General features: G+C 38.4%; 3 protein-coding genes across 3 annotated transcripts; 2 read left to right on the top strand and 1 right to left on the bottom strand.

Annotated features, from left to right (window-relative positions):
* Window positions 1-334: 334 nt before the first annotated feature.
* Window positions 335-3,888, top strand: LOC147867467 (sec14 cytosolic factor-like). The gene is made up of 3 exons (XM_087315252.1): window positions 335-791; window positions 1,634-1,900; window positions 3,356-3,888. The coding sequence occupies exons 1-3, from the start codon at window positions 471-473 to the stop codon at window positions 3,728-3,730; spliced, it is 963 nt and encodes a 320-aa protein (XP_087171378.1). The 5' UTR covers window positions 335-470; the 3' UTR covers window positions 3,731-3,888.
* A 6,506-nt stretch (window positions 3,889-10,394) lies between these two features.
* LOC147867466 (uncharacterized) lies at window positions 10,395-11,235 on the bottom strand. Its single transcript, XM_087315697.1, has one exon. It carries the CDS (start codon window positions 11,233-11,235, stop codon window positions 10,396-10,398), a length of 840 nt encoding a protein of 279 aa, XP_087171823.1. The 3' UTR covers window position 10,395.
* A 6,096-nt stretch (window positions 11,236-17,331) lies between these two features.
* On the top strand, window positions 17,332-22,202 carry LOC147867465 (sodium/calcium exchanger NCL2-like). Its single transcript, XM_087315251.1, has 7 exons — window positions 17,332-17,959; window positions 18,928-19,128; window positions 19,337-19,518; window positions 20,002-20,150; window positions 20,328-20,577; window positions 20,796-21,110; window positions 21,705-22,202. Exons 1-7 carry the CDS (start codon window positions 17,347-17,349, stop codon window positions 21,951-21,953), a joined length of 1,959 nt encoding a protein of 652 aa, XP_087171377.1. The 5' UTR covers window positions 17,332-17,346; the 3' UTR covers window positions 21,954-22,202.

Here is a 22,202-nt window from a genome sequence, read left to right as displayed (position 1 = left end):
ATAATAGGTGGAGTGGGGCTCTCCTTTTCCATGTGTCGAAACTCTTAAGAGTTCAAGAGGAATCTGGTATAACTCTCGGCGATTTTCGGTGGGTCGGATTCTGTTCACTATTCCCGGCCGTGAAAGTGAAGAGAAATTTGTTCGAGGATGCCCGTTTTCACCTTTTATCTATCTATATATGTACATATCCATCCATCTATCTATGTATGTATCTGTGTGTATCTGTGTGTTTGTGTGTGTATGTGTGGGCAGAGAGAAGAGAGAGCCAAAGCCATAGCTTTCTTTTTCTTTTTCTGCTTTTTGACCTTTTTTCCCTCGCTTTTTGTGACCGTTGGTTGGCCTGCTTTTCTTATTGTTTGTTGTTCTCTCCCCTCCCCTGTTCTGCCAGAATTCAGGGCACTTCCTCGGACGAAAGAGAAAGAACGAAGAATAAGAAACAACCAACCAAGAACAGGATCATTGCCATAGCCATGTTTTCCAAGCTCAGAGATGGGCATTTCATGCCCTCAAGGCCTGTGTTAGACCTCTGCCACTGCAAAGGTGAAAGCAGTAGTAGCAATAACGAACTCTCTGCCATGGATTCTTCTGAAGAGCTCTCCTCGTCTCAGCAGGAATGTCTCTGTGCTTTTCGTGAGTGCTTGGAAGAGAAAGGTCTTCTTCAAAAATATACCTCTGATGCTGATCTGCTACGATTCTTGCGGGCCCGGTGTTTTGACATAGTTAAAGCGAGGACCATGTATGAATCCATGGTTGAATGGAGGAAAGAGATCAGTGCAGATACCATCATCGAGGTTTCCTTTTTCTTTTCTTCTGTTTTACCTGCGATTAGTTAGGTTTTCCTCCGTTTTTACTGCGAATAGACCTGTGGGTTTGCCAGGGTCTCTTCCTTTTGGATTAAGATTTGTTATCATATCCTATGTTTTTCTTGAGACTGGTTAGAGCTTCTAATGTTGTTCATAAGAGTAGTTCGCTTTCCTGCATTTCTTGTGTTAGTTGGTGTTTCTCATAAATCTAAAAAAAGCTGTGATCTAACAAAGGAATGCACCGTTTTTCATGGATAAAAAAGTCCATGCATGTGTAACAAAGAACGTGACATACACTTGAAACGTGTACAAATTTAACAAAGAAATGCAACTTGAAGATGTTTCAATCTATTGGTATGTCACGTTTCTCTTGCAGATGATTCAATCCATCGGTATGTACACGTTTCTCTTGTGGATGTGTCAATCTATCCGTATGTCACGTTTCTTTGCTGCACATGCATGGATGGATGTTTATCCATCGGATACGGTGCATTTCTTTGCTAGATTGTGACTTTTTGGTTGACGTAGGGATTGACATGCAAAGGTTTCATATGCTCATGTATTATAGGTTGCAAAGTTTCAGTTACTTGAGTTTGTTTATGCCATGATATATGTTGCCTTTTGATTGTAAGTTTCTGCAGGGATAGGCATTTATATATCAATCTATGGGGATATGCTGGAGTATGCCATAAGATATAAGATGTTCCTGTTATCGATATTAGGTTTTGTGTGTGGGGATTGATTGATGTGTATGGGTATTTGTTGGATATAATAATGTTGCTGCTTCCGGGAATTGCTATTCATGATTATGTATCTATTGCATCTTGCAGAATTTTCAGTTTCCGGAATGGAAGGCCGTGAAAGAGCTTTATCCCCATTTCCACCATAAGACAGACAAGTTTGGAAGGCCTATTTACATTGAACGGATTGGGCAGCTACAATTAGAGGAGATTTTTAAGATTACAACCATGGATCGGATGCTTCTCTACCACGTCAAAGAATGGGAGATCCTCATCAATTGGAAGTTCCCTGCTTGCTCTAAGAAGGCAGGCCGCACAATTCTTCAGTCTCTCACAATCTTGGATCTCAAAGGCGTGGTAATGTGCTTCCATATCTCTACTTATCTGTTATGAAAGTAGATATAAATGTTTTCAGTGCTCTCTCCTTGTAAACCCTACCATTGGTTTTATGCACATCTGTAAACAAATTTCTAATTATACATTCATGAAGTCCATTATTACACTGTAAAACCTATTACCACATGGATTGACCAGACTCTGGATAGCTGTGGCCTGGACATAGACCTAGCCTAAGTTGAACTTGCTATATATGAATCAAGACGTATTGTACATTTCTTCTAGATTTTTTGGCCTCAGAAGCTAGTCTTCTGTTGTAGAAAGGGTATGGCTTTATCTTACAAGATGCATGGAGACTTCCCAGGGTATTAGGATCGTAATTTTTCTCTCATTGTATTGGACATCAGGAGATATCATGCTAGTTGATGTAATTCAGTTGGGTAATTATTAGTCACTAGAAATAAACTATGCTGCATCAGCAAAAGCCTGGCTCAAAGTTCAGTTTTTTTACAAGTTTTTATGATTCATTTTGACTAGGGCTTCTTATCCTAATGAATGGGATGTGGTATTCATGTAACTGTGTGATTGTCACTCTCTAAAGGTGAATGATTCTTTTGTTTTAAACCAGCAGTAATGGCTGGATATGTTAGAATCATAGCGTTGTAAAATATACCGGCTTTCTGAGGGGAATGCCAACAGTTTTTTCCATATTGGTATGTTTCAGTGGCCAGACATCTGGAAAAGCCAGACTTTAGTATCATACATACGTGAAAACATTTTACCTTCATGAACTGCGGTTTTCACATGAGTGATTAAATGAAAAAACGAATAAATCAGACATGTATTTCTTTCTTGTTTTTCTCTCGCATGTTAGATTCAAACCCCTGGGCCTTAGCTTTATCATGGTAAAATCATATCCCCCTACCAAGTATGCATGTGTGTGATCTTAAATTTGGTAGTTTTTATGCTATAGATAGCAGCTTCATCTTTCCTGATGGCCATTTTATCCATATATCATGGAAGAAAAAAATTCAGAAACTTTCTTTCAAAAAAATTAAAAGCTCATTGTGAACCAGGGTCTCAACTTCACAATGTTTTCTTTGCAACATTTGTGGGAACTCAAGAATTTTGCTTCTGACCTCTTCTTGTTTTTTCTGATGGCTATTTTATCCATATATCATCTACCATATATTTGTAATGGAAGATGTCCTTCGTTTATGGAAGAAAAAATTTCAGAAACTTTCTTTCAGAAAAATTAAAAGCTCATTGTGAACCAGGCTCTCAACTTCACAATGTTTTCTTTGCAACGTTTGTGGAAACTCAAGAATTTTGTTTCTGACCTCTTCTTGTTTTTTCTAATTATAACTACTTTCCAATTTACTTATTAAGTTGAAATTGGCATTAAATGTGTGTTATGTGCATGTATCTACATATTCATGCATAAGTTTAACCTGCATCATTTATGATGTTCTGCAGGCCATAAAGAGTATGAACAAACAAGTGCGTTCTTTCATCCAGAAGCTTACGAAGCTTGATCAGGACTATTATCCTGAGTACTTGGGCAAGATGTTTATCGTCAACACTCCAACCGCATTTAAGGCTGTTTGGTCTATGATAAAACCTTGGCTTGACAAGAGGACTCAGAGGAAAATTGAGGTTCATGGATCAAATTTTGCATCGAAACTCTTAGAGCTTGTGGATCCTGAGAATTTGCCTAAGTTTCTCGGAGGTACCTGTGAATGCAATGATGGATGTGAGTCTTCAGATGCCGGGCCTTGGAAAGCAGTTCCCTTTGCACAATGTTATGATCACCATTCTACACAAACTAAAACAATTGAACCATCATCATAACCATGGGAAAGAAAGTGGGATTGAAAATGAATGCTTAAAGATGTAACCCTTACTATTGATGGATTTCTACATTACAAATCTGAAGGTGATAATCATCTATCAGCGTCAGACACTAACTTTGTAATCATCTATCTTATATAAACTCGCCTTTTTACTCACCGTGTCTTTTTCAGATTGTCTCATGCTTCTTTAATCAGACTACTAGCATGAGGGTATATGTATCCTTGTGGGGGAATCATGAAAAAAAAAGTTTTCTCAACCCAATTGAAAATGCCTATTGATCTAGATCTTCACATGCATTGTTTTTGCATACCAACTGGCCTTAATGTTTGTTGTACCATTTTCTACTTGCGGATGCCTGAAGTGAAGGCAATCTGGAAATGTACAAAGATAATGTTTCCTTAAATGTTTTCTGAAGGGTAGTCATAGTAACATAAAAGACGAGATGAATAGTGGCCCTTGTCAACAAATCCAAGGCATATATAGTCATATTATGTATTGCTGCATGAAATAGGCATATATAGTCATTGTCTCGAGAAAAGTAACAGGATATATTCTTAAATTGTGAAGTTAGGATCTCCGAAGAGATCATTACATCTCAACCGTTTTTATGCTGGGGAACTTAACACCTATCCACATTGTAAATTGCCTATCACAAAGACCACAACTTTGACATAGTGTTCGTTTTTAGTTGTTTTCAATACGACCATATGAGGAATGTTATTAGGAAAATAAAAGAGTAATTTTGTTAGCCCGTAGGTAACAACGTATATTGACAATTAGGACCATATTGATTTCCAAAAGGGGAGTCTCAATGCAAGGACATTACAAGTGTATCAACTTCCATGTTATGCTTATGAACTATGTGCATATTCCCAAACATGTGCTAATGGGAGATAAATGGGTCTCTAGTGTTGATGATACCATCCAAAAACATGATCACCGACTTTTGCAAGCATGGTTTGACACAAACACTATTCATGAGTTCCACATGAAAATGATAGTGTAAAGACTTTGCTAAAAAATATTTTAACTTCTCCCGTATTTGTCAAACTCATTGTGGAGTTGATTAAGGCTGCAGAGATAAATCTTTCGAGAACATGTGCATATTCCTCTGCAAACATTAGTAAAGATAACGATTAGAAAACTACTAAGAATTATGAAGGGTAGTATAGTCTAAACAAGGCCTACCCGAGAAAGGGATCGAGTTTGTGTATATTTTAACTAATGGAGTTTGGAAAAAAAAACTACTAAGAATTGATAATGGCAATCTGTTGTACATTGTATACAATTATAACATAAATAAATTGTGATCTCTTTCTTAATAATGGTTTAAAACTATCAACTCAGCATCTCCAAAAGGTCCCTGATTTGACTTTCATTGTGTGAAGGAGATTCAAAATGTTATTTGTTCCTTTTGAGAGGTTTCCAAATGCATTCAAATAAGGTGAAGATCATCCTTGGTCCACCATCTACATGTAATTTGGAAAAGTTCCAAATGTTTTTGTTAGTAGTAGGATCATTAGGATAGACAAAATCACACAAGAGTTTAATCAAGAGATGAAGATCTAACTTTGTTAACCATTAAGTAGATGAGAACAATTATAGCACTTTAAAAGCTCTACTTTTATGAGAATATAAGACTATAATACCTCTTATTTTGTATTGATAGGATTTAAGGTAATTTTAAAATGTAAAATTGATTTTAGAAATCTACGAAAATGAATAGTCTTAAAATATTTGATTTCATCAAATAAAAATGCTTAGAAAGGATTATTTTATGATTATTGCATTTTAACTACCTTGGAAAAATAACACAATCAGCTTCTTCTTCTTTTTTTAGGAAGATATCCTTTCATTAGTGTAAACATTTTACAATATTTTTAAACTCCATGTGATCGGCGGAGGAAACAACGATTTCGGTGGTTGAAAGTGCCAATAAGGAGGAGTGCCATTCTTAGAAGTTGGAGGTCATGAATGGAGTAGTTGTCCACAGGATAAGAAACTCATGACGTTGAGCAGTTTTAGCACCAGAATCTCCAACTATACCATCCCATTGACCCTTCAAAGTATGAACTATAGCACAAATTACTTTTGATCGAACAAGACGCAACATTATATGTACTCTTTTTTGAGCCATGTTGTGGATTACATCGTATATTTTGTGAACTCAGGACTAAATGTACGTTGTAAAATGCTTTTGGAGTCATTCTATTTACATATGAACTATATACTATTTGTAATGATACTTACACACACACTTCGATTGAATAAAATAAAGACTCACAAACTTTTTATTCTATTCAATGTTAGGATTTGACATGGAACAAAGAATTTCATAGGGCGGGTGTTTTTAAAACATGCAAGCCTTATTGTAATGGGGAACTTCTAAGTTGGCTGTCCCATGTTATTCTAAAACATTGGTTAATGTCCAAACACTAAATTTAAGACATTTTCATAGATCCAGAAAATACTCTAAAAAATGTCATGTATTTTGCTTACCTAACAAATGCAAAATTTACTAAAACAGCATAACATTAAACAAAGATGGTGTAATCCACTATGAAAACACATAATAAACACAAAAACCCCATAACATCATAGACAGATGATATTTCAATGCATGTGTCATGTCATATTCATCGATCAACATCATGTTAAGTTAAACATATAAAAGAGAGTTGGTTTCAAAATTTGTTTTCGATCTTATTCATCTTAGAAAACTATATATTTCACGTGAGATTGATGATAGCACTTGGTAAATCAAATACCAACCTCCAAAGTTACATCAACTATGGAAAAGATTCATCATGATTACAATAATTTCTCAGTTTTCATGTGATTCAGCATCAGAATAATTTATTTATTTTTACTCATGTTCACTTTAGAATGCATCCAAATGGATTTCCCTATGAACAAAAACGCACATTTACATTGGAACCTTTCATTGCCAACAATAGCATACGCCCATGGACATTGTATTTTCCAACAATGCATCCAAATGAATTTCCCTCATGAACAAAAATACACATTTACATTGGAACCTTCCATTGCCAACAATAGCATACGCCCATGGACATTGTATTTTCCAACTATCCAAAAACATACTTCAATGTTTTCTCTATAGAGTAGTAATCCATAAAAATTGTATCAAAGAAGAGAGTTAAACCCAATCATTTCTGTTTTAGCTTAAGGATAAATTAGTATAAATTAGTTATAACTTGCAAATCAGTGACAAATACACAAAATTAGGAACCTACCGAGTCACCATTTATAACGACATATGACTCATTATATCACTATTTTTTTATTCCAAAAATATTTCCTTCATTAGTATTAAGAAAAAACGCTAGAAAGCTACAAAATGTACAATTAGAGAGTGTTATATACAAAAAGGATGATAAGGGCAAGGGCAAGGGGTGATGATATTTTCAGATTGGCCCTTGAGAGGAGACCGTGAATAGAGGCAACTTCCTCCATAACTGCAGTAAACTTATTTATGTACTATTATCCTTAAAACTAATACATAGCATAGCATATATGACAAGTTGTGTTGGATGGAAATTTTACAACATTACTTGACTAGAGACGAGGATGTATTTTTCCCCTTTGTCCATGCCGATGGGTAAAAATTATCCATTTGAGTTAGCTATGTCTCTTTACTAAACAATTAAATGTCATATGATGTTTTCAAAGGCATTCGATGATGGGTCAGCCATCGAAACACGCGCATAGATTGACACATATATGTATATGATATTCATGATATTCTCCATCAGTGATATTCGCAATATCCGAGAATAAGAATAATCCCAAGAATATTATAACCCATTTGTTTTTCAAAATAAATTTACATTATAAAAATGATTTGATTCACTAATAATTAATTAATTCACTGGAAAAAAGAAGTAATTAATTCACTAATAATTAATCAATTCACTAAAACATCAATTAATTCACTAATAATTAATTAATTAGAGTTTCAGCAAAACCCTGAGTTTGCAGCTGAGAATAAGGATGTAGGCATCGTACAGAGGATGCAGGGGGGAGGACAGGATGCTGGCCGAGAAGAGGAAATATGGTCGAAATTAGGGTTTTCGGCCGAAACCCTAATTTGCAGGCAGAGAGAACAGGATGTAAGGAAGAGGCGGAGAGGTAGGCGTCACGCACAGGATGCAGTGAGAAGCTTCTTCTTTGTTCGTGATTCGTTAAAAGAAATGAATACATACTTTATTTTTCTAGAAAAAACGAATACTTTTACATGTATTCGTATTCGTGTTCGTAGGGGAGGCCCTACGAATGAGAATATGTCAATCTACGAAACATTCCCTTTATCCTGAAATCACATTGCTCACATGTACATATAGAGCGTACACATATATTGCCATATCAAATTATTGAATAGACCAATAATATAATCTATTAGGACTTTTGCAACATCGTATCACAAGAAATGTATCTGTATAAATCTTTTGAAATCGACACTCTAACATATGTATATACTATGGTCCATGGAAGAAAATCTTTCAAAGAAAAAAAAAAAAAAACTGATATTTAGAAATTAGAACATTGACAACTTTGGCCCCTACATTGAGCGATGCACCCATGTCAATCATACACGCACATTATTTTTTGTTATATTGGTTCATAACATTTTTGTATTTGACACTCTGGTATCAATTTGTGATTGCCTTTGCGCCACATTGATACATAAAATCCAGTGTCTGACAACACTTGAGCGGTGCATAGCATAACGATTGTGGTGAAGAATAGAAGCCTTAGAACTACATTATGGTAATGATGTGAATATATATAACAATAAACTTTGGGGATATATGTAGACTATCTTGTATGGTTACTATACCTACATATAAACACAATGTTTCACTTTGTGCTTTAAAGCACCTTGTCTTGTTTCTTGACCTCATAAGTTTTAAAGGATTTCTATTATTTAATGAGCAAAACTGTACCAAAAGTGAATAAGGTCATAAATGTGTTTTTTGTCGAAACTTTACGTGGTGAAAGTAAATGTGGCGGTGCAATACAATATGAATCAATCATATACGAAGAGGACATTTATCGTATAAAGGATGAGGACTAGGGGACAAACCAACCTACTCTTCCTCTCTATCCAACTCTCATGGTTTACACATCCCCCCTAGGGCCTATCCAATTGTACCATTTTTGCAAACTATAGACACCAATTGAGTTTATTTGTGTTGCTGCCTCCCATCATCCATGCTTTCCAAAAAGTATCATGTTTTATGCCAAGATGGGACATCTAGCGTGTCTCCACTCTCTAACTTTCAAGTTGTTAAAAAGTTGTTTGAAGCAACTACTTTCACTCATAATTTATACTACTCATAATCTTCATAAAATTCTCATCATCACCTCTTTCATGTGAAACTATGTCAGAGACTCACCAACAAATCTCTGTTATCTTCATTCAACCAATTTACAATAGACACTCATTGGTGTCCACTACAAGTGCTCATTTTTTGTCATCTTGTCATGTCAAATAATGAAAATTTCCCTTCTCTCTCTCTCTCTCTCTGTCTCTGGGTAGAGAGAGAACATGCCCCTTGAAGTACCACTCCCAAGAGGAAGTTCACTTATGTCTTCCAAATGGGCGTTGAAGCAAACGTGCAATGTGAACAATATGACATGCTAAAAAGCAGACCATGTGGCGTAATATTACGTAATATACTTGAATCGTAATATACTCGAATGCATTGGCAAACATTCTTTTTCATACGAATGCTTAGAGTAGTCGGCATTGGTTGACATATAGGATGAAAATGGTGATACTAATAAATTTGATATTCTGACAATCAGGTTTGTACCTCTCCTCCAAAGAAGGAGCTAGCTTGCTGCCCTTGAAATTAATGGAGATTCAAATTCTGTCACATTTACCGATTCCTCCAAGTATTGATCGATATTCAGGAAGCAGGTCCTTATATTGTACATGTCCGAAACCCTACCTACATTCCCAAACCAAACTCATTAGCCCCAATTTTACATTGCTCATTCCATCCTCCAGCAAAAACATTGTGGATCTCTGGTTTCCATCGGTAATCATGAACTTAGAATTCTTCTTCCTTAATGTCATCATTGAAGGTCTCTTAATTGCGAATTATGTTAGATGTTCTGGCATGTCATGGGGATCACACAGCTAGTTATGTCATCAAGATTGTATATTTGAGTCATCACCATAATCTGTTCGATGGAGGATAAATTCCTGAAGAACCAATCATCCAAATCTGACCCCTCCAAGGCTTATCAACGAAACGACAGTCATAAATAGCTCAGATATATATAATAACGCGACTCATAAAAGGTACTTTGTTCCCAGATTTTCATCAGACGTTAGACACATAAATATATATGTACATTAATCCTGGAAGGTTCTAGAATGCAGTGGTGGTTTCACTAGTTATTAGCCGGAATGGCCTTCATGTTCATGTTATGGTGCAGCCATAAATGAAGATGCAATGAGTACCGATCGATTAATACAACAAAACTTAATATGCGTCCGTCAACATTGTATGAGGAATTAACGAAAGCAACAAACATCACAATCCAACTCTCCAAAGTATAATAATAACGATATATGAAGATTTAAGTTTCAGAATCATATGAGAGGACTTGATCCGCGAAGGATTCATCTACTCAAAGATGAAGGTTTCAGTTTCAGCGTCGCAGCAGCTATCGCCAAGGATTTGGTGATGGCGATGATGATGATGATGATGATGATGATGATGATGAGGATTATGATGATAGTCGAGGCTGGCAGTGACAGCGGGCCGTTGCAAAAGCTGTTTGAAGCTAAAATTGGCGCCTTCACAGTGATGGACAGGAGGCGGCAAATGTGGCGACAGTGAGGATGAGATGTCGTTATTGTTAAAATGCTGCCGCCGTAGGAAGCGGCCAGTGGGTGGGATCCAGACGTTAAGGATGCCGTGAGGATCGCCGGACGGCAAGCGGACCCAGAAGGCCATACAGCGAATGGGGTTCACATCACGCAGGAGGACGTCATGCCCATCCAGCTTCACAACGTCCGACAAGAAGATGCGCACGGTGCCCACCAAACGGTCGGCCAGGAGGAGGAATCCTGCTGCGCCTCTGGGCCTCCTGGAGAATATGTCGATGGTGAGGCAGGCCAGGGAATCAGCGCGTAGCGCCGACTCGGCGACGCTGATGGTGAGCACCTGGTTCCACACCGGCTGGTCCCCTTGCCCGCCCTTGTCGTCCACTCGCGTCTGGGCCTTATGATCCGCATCCACATACGCCACCGCATACGCCCGCATCCCATGCCCCGGTAACCTCTCCACCTTCGATCTCTTCAGATCCTGTGCAGAGATTACACGGACCTCGATGTTCCGTCGCTTCTCTTCTTCTTCTTCTTCTTCTTCGTCCTTGCCCGGATGATGCGAATGCCTTTTTTCACTCTTCTTCTTCTTTCTCTCCGCCTCCTCCATCACATAATCGTCTGCATCTGCTACCATGGAAGACGATCGTATGGAACCGGCCGACGACGAATTCGACCGATTAAACCGAGCCCAGTAAATCTTCTTCATGGCTATGTATGTATGTATGTATGTGGGAAGTTATATATATATACTACGATCTAGTACTGAAGTCTGAGATAATGAAGACGGCTTGAGTAGAGTTTCTGGTGGGTTCATGCATGAATCTATATGTTGAAAGTGGGAAATTTTGGCAGGGGGGGGATGGAGAGGGATATATAGATGGGATGGGATGGGATGGGATGGAGTGCATGCATGGAATTTTTAAGATGATGTTTCTTATTTGCTGCATGCAAATGGGAGAGATGCAAGATAGATAGATTGATGATGATCAGAAGATGGAATATGTATGAGAACTTTACAGTGATGATGATGATGATGATGATGATGAGAGAGAGAGCGAGCTGTGTGTGTATGTTTGTTGTTGCAGAAGGAAGGAGCACAGCTACCTACCTACCTATCTCTACTTAACTTATGGGCTGGCTATGTATGTTATGTTATGTATTGCTATATATCCTATCCATCTTTGTATGTATGTATTTATGATGAGAGATTGAAACGAACAGATACATACATATGTGTGTATTTTTTAGGTTTGATCCTTTTCGTTTGGTATACATATGTGCATACATTATACATATAGATACTACTACGTATACGTATGGTGTACGATTTTTGAGGAAGTAATTCAAATTCCAGAGCCAGCGACAGAATCTTAAACGGCACTTCAAAATTGAATGAACAGACAGAGGAGCCCACCCACCCACCGCAACCCCAACCCCTTTTTCTCTTACGCGATGATAAGAATAGCACACAGACGGGCGGATGGATTTAGAAGCAAAATAGAAACGTCTGCACCTTGCAGCTCAGGTTAATTAATAGCTTCACTCGTCCATTAGTTATTGTTTGTAGCAGTAGCAGCACTACTACTAACTAACTACCTACTCTTCATTCCCACTCATTTAAACCACGACACACACGCGCACAGAGAGAGAGACAGAGAGAGAGGAGTTAGTTGGTTACATACATATGTATGTTTGTAGTAAACGGGGGAGGGATGGATGGTTGCGTCTGTATGTAAATAATATACATCACACTCATACATTATGTACAATGTACATAGTGTATTCACTCACGTGAAGAAGATAATACAATATATACATATACATACATATATGTATGTATGTATGTATGTATGTATATATAAATCTCACACACACATAACCCACCCACTACCTCCTTTTGTGAATGAATGAGTGAGTGAGTGAGTAGTCGGTCAGTCAGTCAGTCGTGAGTCTTCATGTGTTCCCCCCACTCACTCACTCACTCACTCTTCCTCGTGATTTCTTTTACCAACAGGATGACCACCACATGCTCCATGATGTGATGAGCATGATCTTCATCTTTTCTCCCCACCCCACTAATATAATATAATGTATTCGTCCCATATGTATATATACCTTCCTTCCCAACAACATCAACAAACTACATACATCACCTTGCATCGACAATAATAATACACACGTATGTATGTATATGATAGCAATCATGTGACTCGTGACTTCTAGCTACTTGCCACCAACTACCCTATTCGCTTCTACGGCTCCCACTCTCGCATAATTCACCAAAGGTTTAAAGTTGGTCTTACATGCCCGCCATCTCCCTACATTGTTTGTCAACGCTTGCCAATAATGCATGCCCATCCCTCCCTCGGCATCATAATCTTAGCATTATATGATGGCATTCTCTTACCGTCTTGGACTTGGGCAACATAAAAATTCTATCACCAACCCAAATCAAGCATTTGTTTTGCACAAAACATTTTAGACCAAAATATGTGTATGAGGCCCTTACATTACAAGTACAACTTTCATAGATAACACTTAGTTATCCTTTTGAATTTCATGAGAGAACAGCCGGCATAGGATGCATCATCAACGAATTCCAAGGAAGAGAGAGAATGAACCTCGATAAACATGAGATCTAACCAATACACCTTGAATATGATAATAGGAGGGAGTAAACCTAAGCATTACTAACAGAAATCCACATGTAAGCCAGTGGAGGGGTCTGTTTTGAAGAAGGATATACATAATGTGAAGTGCCTATTGCATAGTGGAGTTGGATTACAAAATGGGCCTTGTGAGACAATACATGAAATTGGCATCCAAACTTGGTATTTTAGGAAATGCCACGTAATCAGCAAATTTCTACGTTAAAATTTAATACAATTAACCAAAATCCAACAACGGAGAATTCCAAAAGCAACTCTAAAAAGTATTGCTTTGTGTGTGCGTTCTCATGTTAGCTAGAAAAAGCAACTCCAAAGAGAAGATGTTTCCTATAAAAAGCAATCCTAAATAGTATTGCTTAGGGCGTGACTTCTCATGTTTCTTGGGAAAAGCAACTCTAATGTCCATGCCAACCTTGCAAGAGTCTCTACCGATTTGAGAGGGGGCCATTTGCGGATATTCTAAATGCTTAAAAAAACACAAGGTTGAGTTCAAAATTTTCCAAGTAAAAGGTCGTAGCATGGGTATATTTTTGTATTGACCTTTCTATGAATCTTGCGTGTATTCATGAGGAGAAGTGAGAAGACCAATAACCCTATTTGTCCATGGAGAATATTGTGGTGGTATGTATTTGCCTTGGGTGTTGAGAGTGTAAGAGAGACACTTTATTTTGTGCAAGGCATTCTCTCAAGGTGCTCCATGATGATGTGCAAAGTGGTGTTTTCTTTTTTTTAGGGGGGAGGGGGGGAGTTGTAGGTTCATGGTGGCATGTTGTTAATAGTGAATCGATCATTTAAATGCTCAAATTCTGTTATGGTTCAATAATTAGTGTGCTCTTAGTGAATGAGTTTACCATTGGTCAAATAGCAACTTACCCGAGTATAGAAAAGGTACTAAATCTCTACCAACATTTATGTTTGCATCCTCAGGGCAATTACATTGGGATGGGATGGAAAATCTAAAATTTGTATTCCATTGTATTGCAAGGTGTAGCTTAGTAATGGTGCAAAATGTTGTGTTTAGAGTCATGCAATCATATCTTGGCCTTTAAGACAATGTGCTCTAGAGGTCAAGTACCTCTAGATCACTATATTTGGCGATTAGTAGTTGCAATGCCTATTCTATTGCCCCTATTCCAAAATTAATGGTATAGGAACCGTGGAAAGATTGGTTACTTGACAATATGAAATTGATACTAGCAGTGCCAATTATGTAAATCTTTAGTTGATTTAATATAGAGCTTGACTAGTGATGAAGATTTCACATACATGGCACATTACTTGTAAACAATGATGGTGTTTGATTTTAGATGTAGAATGACATTCTCATCTTCTATTCCATGCAAAATTGTTCCTTTTGTAGGCAATGGTGCATGGGTTTGCTTTGGTGTTGACTTTAAAAACTTAAAGCATTTCCAATGGGGCTGTATAGCAATGGAGCCATAGATTCCTCACATGCCCAATTGCTAAGCAAATTGGGTTTTTATGTCTGCACATTGGCATCATTGACCAAGGATGTTTTGTCACATTTTCATCAAGTTTTTGTTCAAGGAGCCAATGCTTTATCCTCACCATCACATAAGGTTGTTTTTTACTCCCTTAATTATGGGGGTATTCAATACAATTGGAGTTTGAGAATTATGTTCTTCTTTGATGGTCTCAACAGAGACAACATGTATGTATGTTACAAGGGAATGTTAGATTTGCAATTTCCCTTATAAGTTTTGGGGGCACCTTATCCCCTAAGGAAATGCCTTTTTGTCACTTAGTACTACAACATCTCAAAGGCTTTACATTAAGATCCTTACCATTGTAGTAAAGATATGAGTTTTTTTTGTATTGTCATGTCATTTTAATAGAAACAATAAGTTTGTGAACAAAAAAGTAATGTTAACATCCATGGGACAAAACTAAGCCCCTGCTTTTGATGCTATATATATAAGAGAGAGAGAGAGAGAGCACATGCCCTTTGGAACCTCCTTGACTATGATGTGAATTGTGATTGTACATGTCATAAGATGACCATGTTAAGGATGTGGCTTTTGTTTGAGTTTCATATGTGGTGTAGATTGTGGGCTATTTGCATTGAAGCAATGGAGTGGTGGCAACCTTGACTCCAACAACACTCTCATCAACTTGCTAACAAGTGGTCAAAGAACTATTGGTTTGGCAACCAAGAGGGTTTCTACGCAACTTGTGACCGGAGGTTTGGTGAAGAAATAGTCATATAGTGATTGCATATGAGGTCAAAGGATTAGACACAATTAGAGTGAATCAAGAAGCCCCAAGTTGGTTGGAAAAATTTAAAAGCATGGTCAAAAGAGCTGAAGTTTATTGTTAAACCTAGTGTAAGTGACATTTAACCATGCATGAGCACAATTTATAAGTCAAGAAAGATGGAAAGCATTATAAAAGTAAATTATAAGGAGGTATTTATGTGTCTCCTTTATGAGGATGTCTAATGTGGTGACCTCCAGGAGAAAACTTAAGCACGTAGGCACACATGCCTCGACAAAAAATCAAGTCCTCAACAATAAGTTGGGTGACTATCAAACTTTATTTGGGTGACGGATACTCAGATCGATTATTTGAAATTTGAACATGTTCTGAGTTGATGCAAACTCCTCATTATGCAATTTTCATTAAAAACAATTAAAGCGACATGAATAGGTTTGTAAAGTTGAGATTCTTTAACTCAATGCTCACTTGATTAAGCATGTGAGACAACTAGAAAGCAGGAGACAAACAATGTAGATGCAGATTGTTGCATGTCATAAGAGGGGTATTTCATATGAAGTGTTTTCATGTAGAGTTGGATAAAGCCAAGTTGCTCAGACCTCAATGAATGAACATGCTACTCTTTGGCTTTCCTTGATTTGAATATTGAACACAACCAAGTTGTGTGATCGTGTTGACATGGAACCTTTATTCTCTAGTATCATACTGACTTGCCTTTGCAAATTATTTTACCAAGACAATAAAGAATTTATGAATTCTTGTATGCCAACTTAGCTTGTTACTTGAGTATTAAGGTCAAACATGAAAAAACAGTCGCAAGTTTTTATAAAATTGAGGGAACGTCTTAAAGTAAGCGCGTGCCTCATGGCATGATCATGGGAGAGCACTAAAATGTCATTATCAGAAATGAAACATTATAAGAATTCCAACATTATAAAAAATTCAGATGTACACACACGTTAGATGGCGTGTCGGATGGAAGTACAACTGCAAAATTGGAGAAAGGATATAATAGGTCGATACATACGGACCACCGTATGTTGATCACTCGACAAATAATATATAATGTATTTACAATTTAAAATGGTAAGACTAGATCTATCATTTTGAGGTCTCTAAGTTCACAACATTGCCATGTTGTCCTTTCAAACTTGTCAAGTGTCTCGGACGCTCATGAATAATGTGTTTAAATTAGAATGTAGCGCCTATATTGCATGCGACCACGATATTCTACAAGACGACCATTGGGATTTAGATACTTCCCCTTTTAGAAGCGGTTTCCGTCCCCGAGAGAAAAGAGATCCATCCATATAGGTAGATCGAAGGATCGAGGATGCCATGCCGGTGCATACGAACAAACGCTTAGAACGTGCTCTAGGATCATGGCTAAACAAACGGGGTTTGTTTTGTTGCGTAGTGGGGAATGTTCAGGGGCTGGTGTCTTTTTCCGACATACATACATACATAATGATATGACACATACATATACATACATACATATGATATACATACATAGATATGAGTCATGACACATACATACACATGAAAGAATGATAGATTAACCTACAAGTTAATACTCTCCCATACATATACATAATACAGTATACTGTATACATACATATGTGGATCTATATATCTATACATATATGATATGATATTACATACATTATACATATATGTATGTGAGGTATATAAATACATATGATGATGCTGTTTCTGATGCAACCTCTTCTTTTGTGAAGTACTACTATACTACTACACAGGAAAAAAGGCTTGATCTTCTTCCTCCAATCATCATCATACATATTACATAGTAACATACCATAAATCCTTCATTAACTATGGTTCCTCCTCCCCCTGGACCTCCTTCTCTCGCCTCTATTCCCTTCTTCTTCCTCCTCCTCCTGCCTGCTCTGCTCTTCAATCTTATCTCCGCTTCACCGCTCCGCCCTCACATCGCCACATCTCGCCCACTACTCCTCCGCACCAACGCTGATCAGCCATACACCTCCTCTATTCCTGGGGCTAATCATGACAGTAACATTGAGCTTTGGGGTGGTGTCAATACAGGAACAGGAACTGGAACAGGAGGAGATGGAGATGGAGATGGAGGGTCAAATAGGGATGATGATCTGCGACTAGTCCTCCCAAGCAGTGATGTGAACAAGGTTGATAATACTTCTTCTTATTATGGCGATGGTGATGAATCTTCTTCTTCTTCTTCTTCTTCTTCTTCTTCTTCTTCATGTGAGGCTACCTACGGCTTCCTCCCTTGCAGTGACACCATTCTCGGGAACCTGTTCCTGTTGGTGGTCTATGGCTACCTTCTCTTTCTGGCTGCACAGCTGCTGTCGGAAGGGAGCGAGCTCCTCCTCACCATCTTGGACGCTGGAATCATCGGCGGCCTTCTCCTCCCCATCCTTGGCGCCCTCCCTGATGCCATTCTCATCCTTGGTACACACACACACACACGCACGCACGCATACAATTTCCAATCATTTTCGACCTACTATGCTATGCTTTCTTTCTAATTATTCATTCTTTAGATCGACCTCTAATGTTATGTATGTCAGTCAATCTGACATTCATTCACCGTCTCCGCCCTAATTACTCCAACCTCCCTCATAGATCGACAATCTCCCCCCCCCCCCCCCCCCCCAAAAAAAAAGCGTCGCCTAACTAAGTCTCTATTCAGATACACACTTCCATTACAATTTGCCTAGCAAATTCATTAGAAGATTCCAGTCATGGCATGCTGCTGTTTCTGCGGTTTATGATAGATATCTACTTGATACAGCAAACAATTACTTGTAGGTAACCTTTAAGGTCTCATTAACAACGGACTAGACATAATATTCATTGCGAAGAATTCCTAATTCTTCAAGCTTCCATACCTCATCAATGCGTGCCTTTCCATCAAGTTCTATTTCAAAATATCTCGCTTACTTATATGATAACCCTAATTTTTTATGTTAAATGCGTAGGCTTACGAAACCCCTACTATAAACCTCCATGTGCTATGGTTATATATTTACAAGTGATCGATCCTCTGGAGCTTTTGTAACGGCAGTTTTTGAATAGCGTATAGAAGAAGCCCTGTTTTTCATATACAAACAAGAAGACATAGCCCACGGCTTTTTTCATCACCACATATATATATATATATATATATATATACACACACACACACGATTAGCCCACAATTTCAAGGTAGCTTGTGGTCTTGTATACATATTTGGAACTTGACCATTGGAGGTCATTTGAGGGGAAGTTTTCTAATTTGATGAATTTGTGGAAGTCTTGGTTAGGGTACGTTCAATGATTGTAAGGGTTTGATCAATATAATTATTAGATCTAATATGGTTCACATGTTTGCTTCATGTTATGATCAACACCACAAATAAATCGATATGTTTGTGCAGTTTCTGGGTTAGGAGGCACACAAGCTGAAGCTCAAGAGCAGGTATTGGTCGGCATGGGGTTGTTAGCAGGATCAATTGTGATGCTTTTGACAGTTTTATGGGGAAGCTGCCTCTTGCTGGGTCGTTGTGACTTCACGGAGCTTGAGGATGGAAAGCTTTCTACCATCGATAAGACTCTAACCAAACCTTACGATCTCACAAGTATAAATACATCTCTCATTGTGTATATATATATGTGTGTGTAGATTTCAACAATAATTACACAGTGGCTCGCAAAATTAGGGAAATGGCAGTCATTCTCTCTCATTTCTTATATTAGTGATTAATTCGTTGCTTGATCTGCAAATAAGAGGCAATACATCAGTATACTCTGTCTAATGTCATTTTTCTTTTTGGGGTATGAATGCAGAAACCGGAGTGGAGAATGATGACTTGACTCGGTTATCAGCAAGAATCATGATTCTTTCCATTGTGCCCTTTGTCGTTGCCCAACTTCCAAGCATTTTCAACTTTAGTGCAACTGGAAATATTCCTGTCCTAGTGGCTTGTGTGCTGGCCTTGGCTGGACTTGTGTCCTATTGTCTTTACCAGGTCTGCTACCCCCGTTCGGCTGTTTTCCAATACTCAAGAAAGCTTTTATTTACACTAAGCACCGCCACTGTGTGTATGTAGCATGAACTTGCGTGATGTTTCAGGTTATCGATTACCCTCAAGTATATTGTGAAGTTTAAACTTGTTCTGCATAATAATGTATAAAAGGCTAGTTGAATGTTACCCCTCCAACAGAATTATGGCTCCCTTGAATGTATATGGATCCTAACATGCCAAAATTGCATACTAAAATGAATGGAAAAGAACATCCAGGTAGACAGACAGAGAGATTAAAATGACTGAGGAAAAGGCAAATCCTATGGTAAACATGTTGCATTAAGAGCGAAGCCAAATGAAGAATGACAGGATACGAACTAAAATGTTGATCTAGTGGAGGCTCAACTTTTGTATGGAATGAATGGGGACCTCTCTGCTATTTAGAGTACATTCGATAATTATTTGTATTTAATTATGATATGGCAGGTGTTCACCCCATGGATACAAGAGCGACGAAAAGAAATCGCAATAAAGATGATAATTAAGGCTGGTGTAATGTCTCATCTTCTCAGGAAAGTTGATAGGGCGTCGCTTATCAATGAACACGGGGTCCTAGACGAGCAAATTGCAGAGAAGTAAGCAAAGGACTGTGTCTTTTCTTTGACATGGATTTTTATTGAGCAGCGGGTCAGCCATGTAACTAAAAAAGAGAGCTGATTGCTTAGAAATCTATCAGAAATGATGTAATTTATATACCTTCACCAAAATTCCAATTTAAATGTTGTCTTCTTCCTGACTGACTGACTGACCAGGCTCTTCAAGGCAATTGACCTAAACGGCGATGGCCTTGTGGAGAAGAAAGAGCTGCACTCTATGCTACAAGTCACGTTTGTTGAGGGCAAGGAAAATGATGTGGCACAGATGGTGGACCACATAATGAAGGAATATGATGTGGACAACGATGGCCGAATTACATACGCAGAGTTCTTGGATGGCTTACGGAAATGGAGTAAAGATTTGAACCTCCACCGCCAGCGATCCATCGGGCATAGCGTGGCTGAGGTGACCCAGGCTCTCTAACTAATTTCATATTCCCTCTCTATCTTATCTTATCTACATGACATGGCAGATGCTTGGGTGGACCTGTTGATCTTCCTAACAAGTTATTTGCAGATTTTCTCTTTTATGACAATGCTTAATTAAGCAGAAGCAAGACTTAGGTTGTACTTTCAAAACGGAGGGATGGGATGAATCTGATCTCCTTTGAAAATGCATTTCAGGCTAAGAGCTTTCTGGGTGAGCTTGAGAAACTGAAAGAAGAAGAAGATGAGGAAGAAAGTGAGACGATCCCACCGACCAAATTCCAAATAATAAGGAAAGCGGTGATATTGCTCATCGCGGGGACTCTGCTGGCCGCAGTGTTTGCGGATCCGCTGGTCGATGCCGTCTCTGAATTCTCGACGGCAAGCCAAATTCCGTCCTTCTTCATCTCCTTCGTGCTCCTGCCTCTTGCCTCCAACTCAAGCGAAGCCGTCTCCTCCATTCTGTTCTCGGCTCGCAAGAAGAAGAGGAACATGTCATTAACATATTCTCAGGTAAACCCCCCTCTCCTTCTACAAAAAGAAATCTTCTGCGCAAGCTTTCTGTGTCAATCATTGTTTGCTGCAGTTCTCCATCCCTCCTCAGCCTTGTAGGAACCCGCAACGCTTCGGTTTTCGCTTGACCGGTTTGGCCTTGTCCAAACCAAACCGGTTTCGCCAAACCGGTTTAACGGCCCCTGGTCGACTCCTGAGTCCTATGTATGTGGGTTTTCACTCTGTTTTTGTTTAGAGCAGGCAAAAATGTCTGGGTGTTTAAGTAAAGTCGCTATACATACATACATACATACATACATACTACATACATACATATATGGCCATTTGATCCTAGAGTTTTGAAGAATTTGGGTTCCATTGCGTGGTGTGATGGATATCTAATTCGCACGAACTCGTTTCGTGGGCATGACTTGGATAGGGCTAGGACTTTATTATGCATGTTGTTATACCAAGAGGTTTCATCTATGAAACCGGCTAATGTACACCTAACATGAGTGCGAGTGCGAGCGGGATGATTATGGTTATGATTAAGATGTATTGTTGTCCTTGAGTGTGGGAGAGACTAATTTTGATGATGGGGATTGAATTTGCTAGATATACGGAGGTGTGACAATGAACTGCACGATGGGATTGGGTATCTTCTTGGCGGTGGTTTATACAAGACAATTGGTGTGGGATTTCTCTTCAGAGGTGTTGGTGATATGCTTGGTTACAATTTTGATGGGTCTCTTGGCGTCTTTCCGGAAAATCTTCCCGACGTGGATGGCTGCCATCGCATTTTTCTTATATCCATTCTCCATTGCACTAGTGTTGGTTTTGGACAATGTTCTTGGATGGCAATAATATAATGTGAATCCATGTTGATCCCATCTTGAGTAATAATACGTGATGAACACGATTTGACCCTTCCTTCGAGCCCAGTCCTTGCCCCCATCATTGCCCTCAAGTTTGGTTTTGGGTGGGGGTTTCTTAAAAGAAAAGGCACCCATTTCCATTTGTTATGGCCCTAGAAGATAATACCTTTGTTCGATTGTCCATTTCTTTGTCCATAACAATTCATAACTTCTTATAATCTCAATCCTTGCTTATTTA

The sequence above is a fragment of the Azolla caroliniana genome, unplaced genomic scaffold, assembly GCF_043228905.1.
Source record: "Azolla caroliniana isolate FFs.n. ecotype wild unplaced genomic scaffold, voAzoCaro1.0.p SCAF_2, whole genome shotgun sequence".
Classification (NCBI taxonomy): domain Eukaryota; kingdom Viridiplantae; phylum Streptophyta; class Polypodiopsida; order Salviniales; family Salviniaceae; genus Azolla; species Azolla caroliniana.
This window is presented reverse-complemented; position numbering and strand designations above follow the sequence as displayed.

Excerpts from the sequence above, each read along its gene's own strand:
- LOC147867466 (XM_087315697.1), bottom strand. The coding sequence starts at position 11,235 with ATGGTAGCAGATGCAGACGATTATGTGATGGAGGAGGCGGAGAGAAAG.
- LOC147867465 (XM_087315251.1), top strand. The coding sequence starts at position 17,347 with ATGGTTCCTCCTCCCCCTGGACCTCCTTCTCTCGCCTCTATTCCCTTC. Across the intron at positions 19,129-19,336 it reads CAAACCTTACGATCTCACAA|AAACCGGAGTGGAGAATGAT; the intron begins GTATAAATACAT and ends GTATGAATGCAG. Across the intron at positions 20,151-20,327 it reads GACGAGCAAATTGCAGAGAA|GCTCTTCAAGGCAATTGACC; the intron begins GTAAGCAAAGGA and ends CTGACTGACCAG.
- LOC147867467 (XM_087315252.1), top strand. The coding sequence starts at position 471 with ATGTTTTCCAAGCTCAGAGATGGGCATTTCATGCCCTCAAGGCCTGTG. Across the intron at positions 792-1,633 it reads GTGCAGATACCATCATCGAG|AATTTTCAGTTTCCGGAATG; the intron begins GTTTCCTTTTTC and ends TGCATCTTGCAG. Across the intron at positions 1,901-3,355 it reads TCTTGGATCTCAAAGGCGTG|GCCATAAAGAGTATGAACAA; the intron begins GTAATGTGCTTC and ends GATGTTCTGCAG.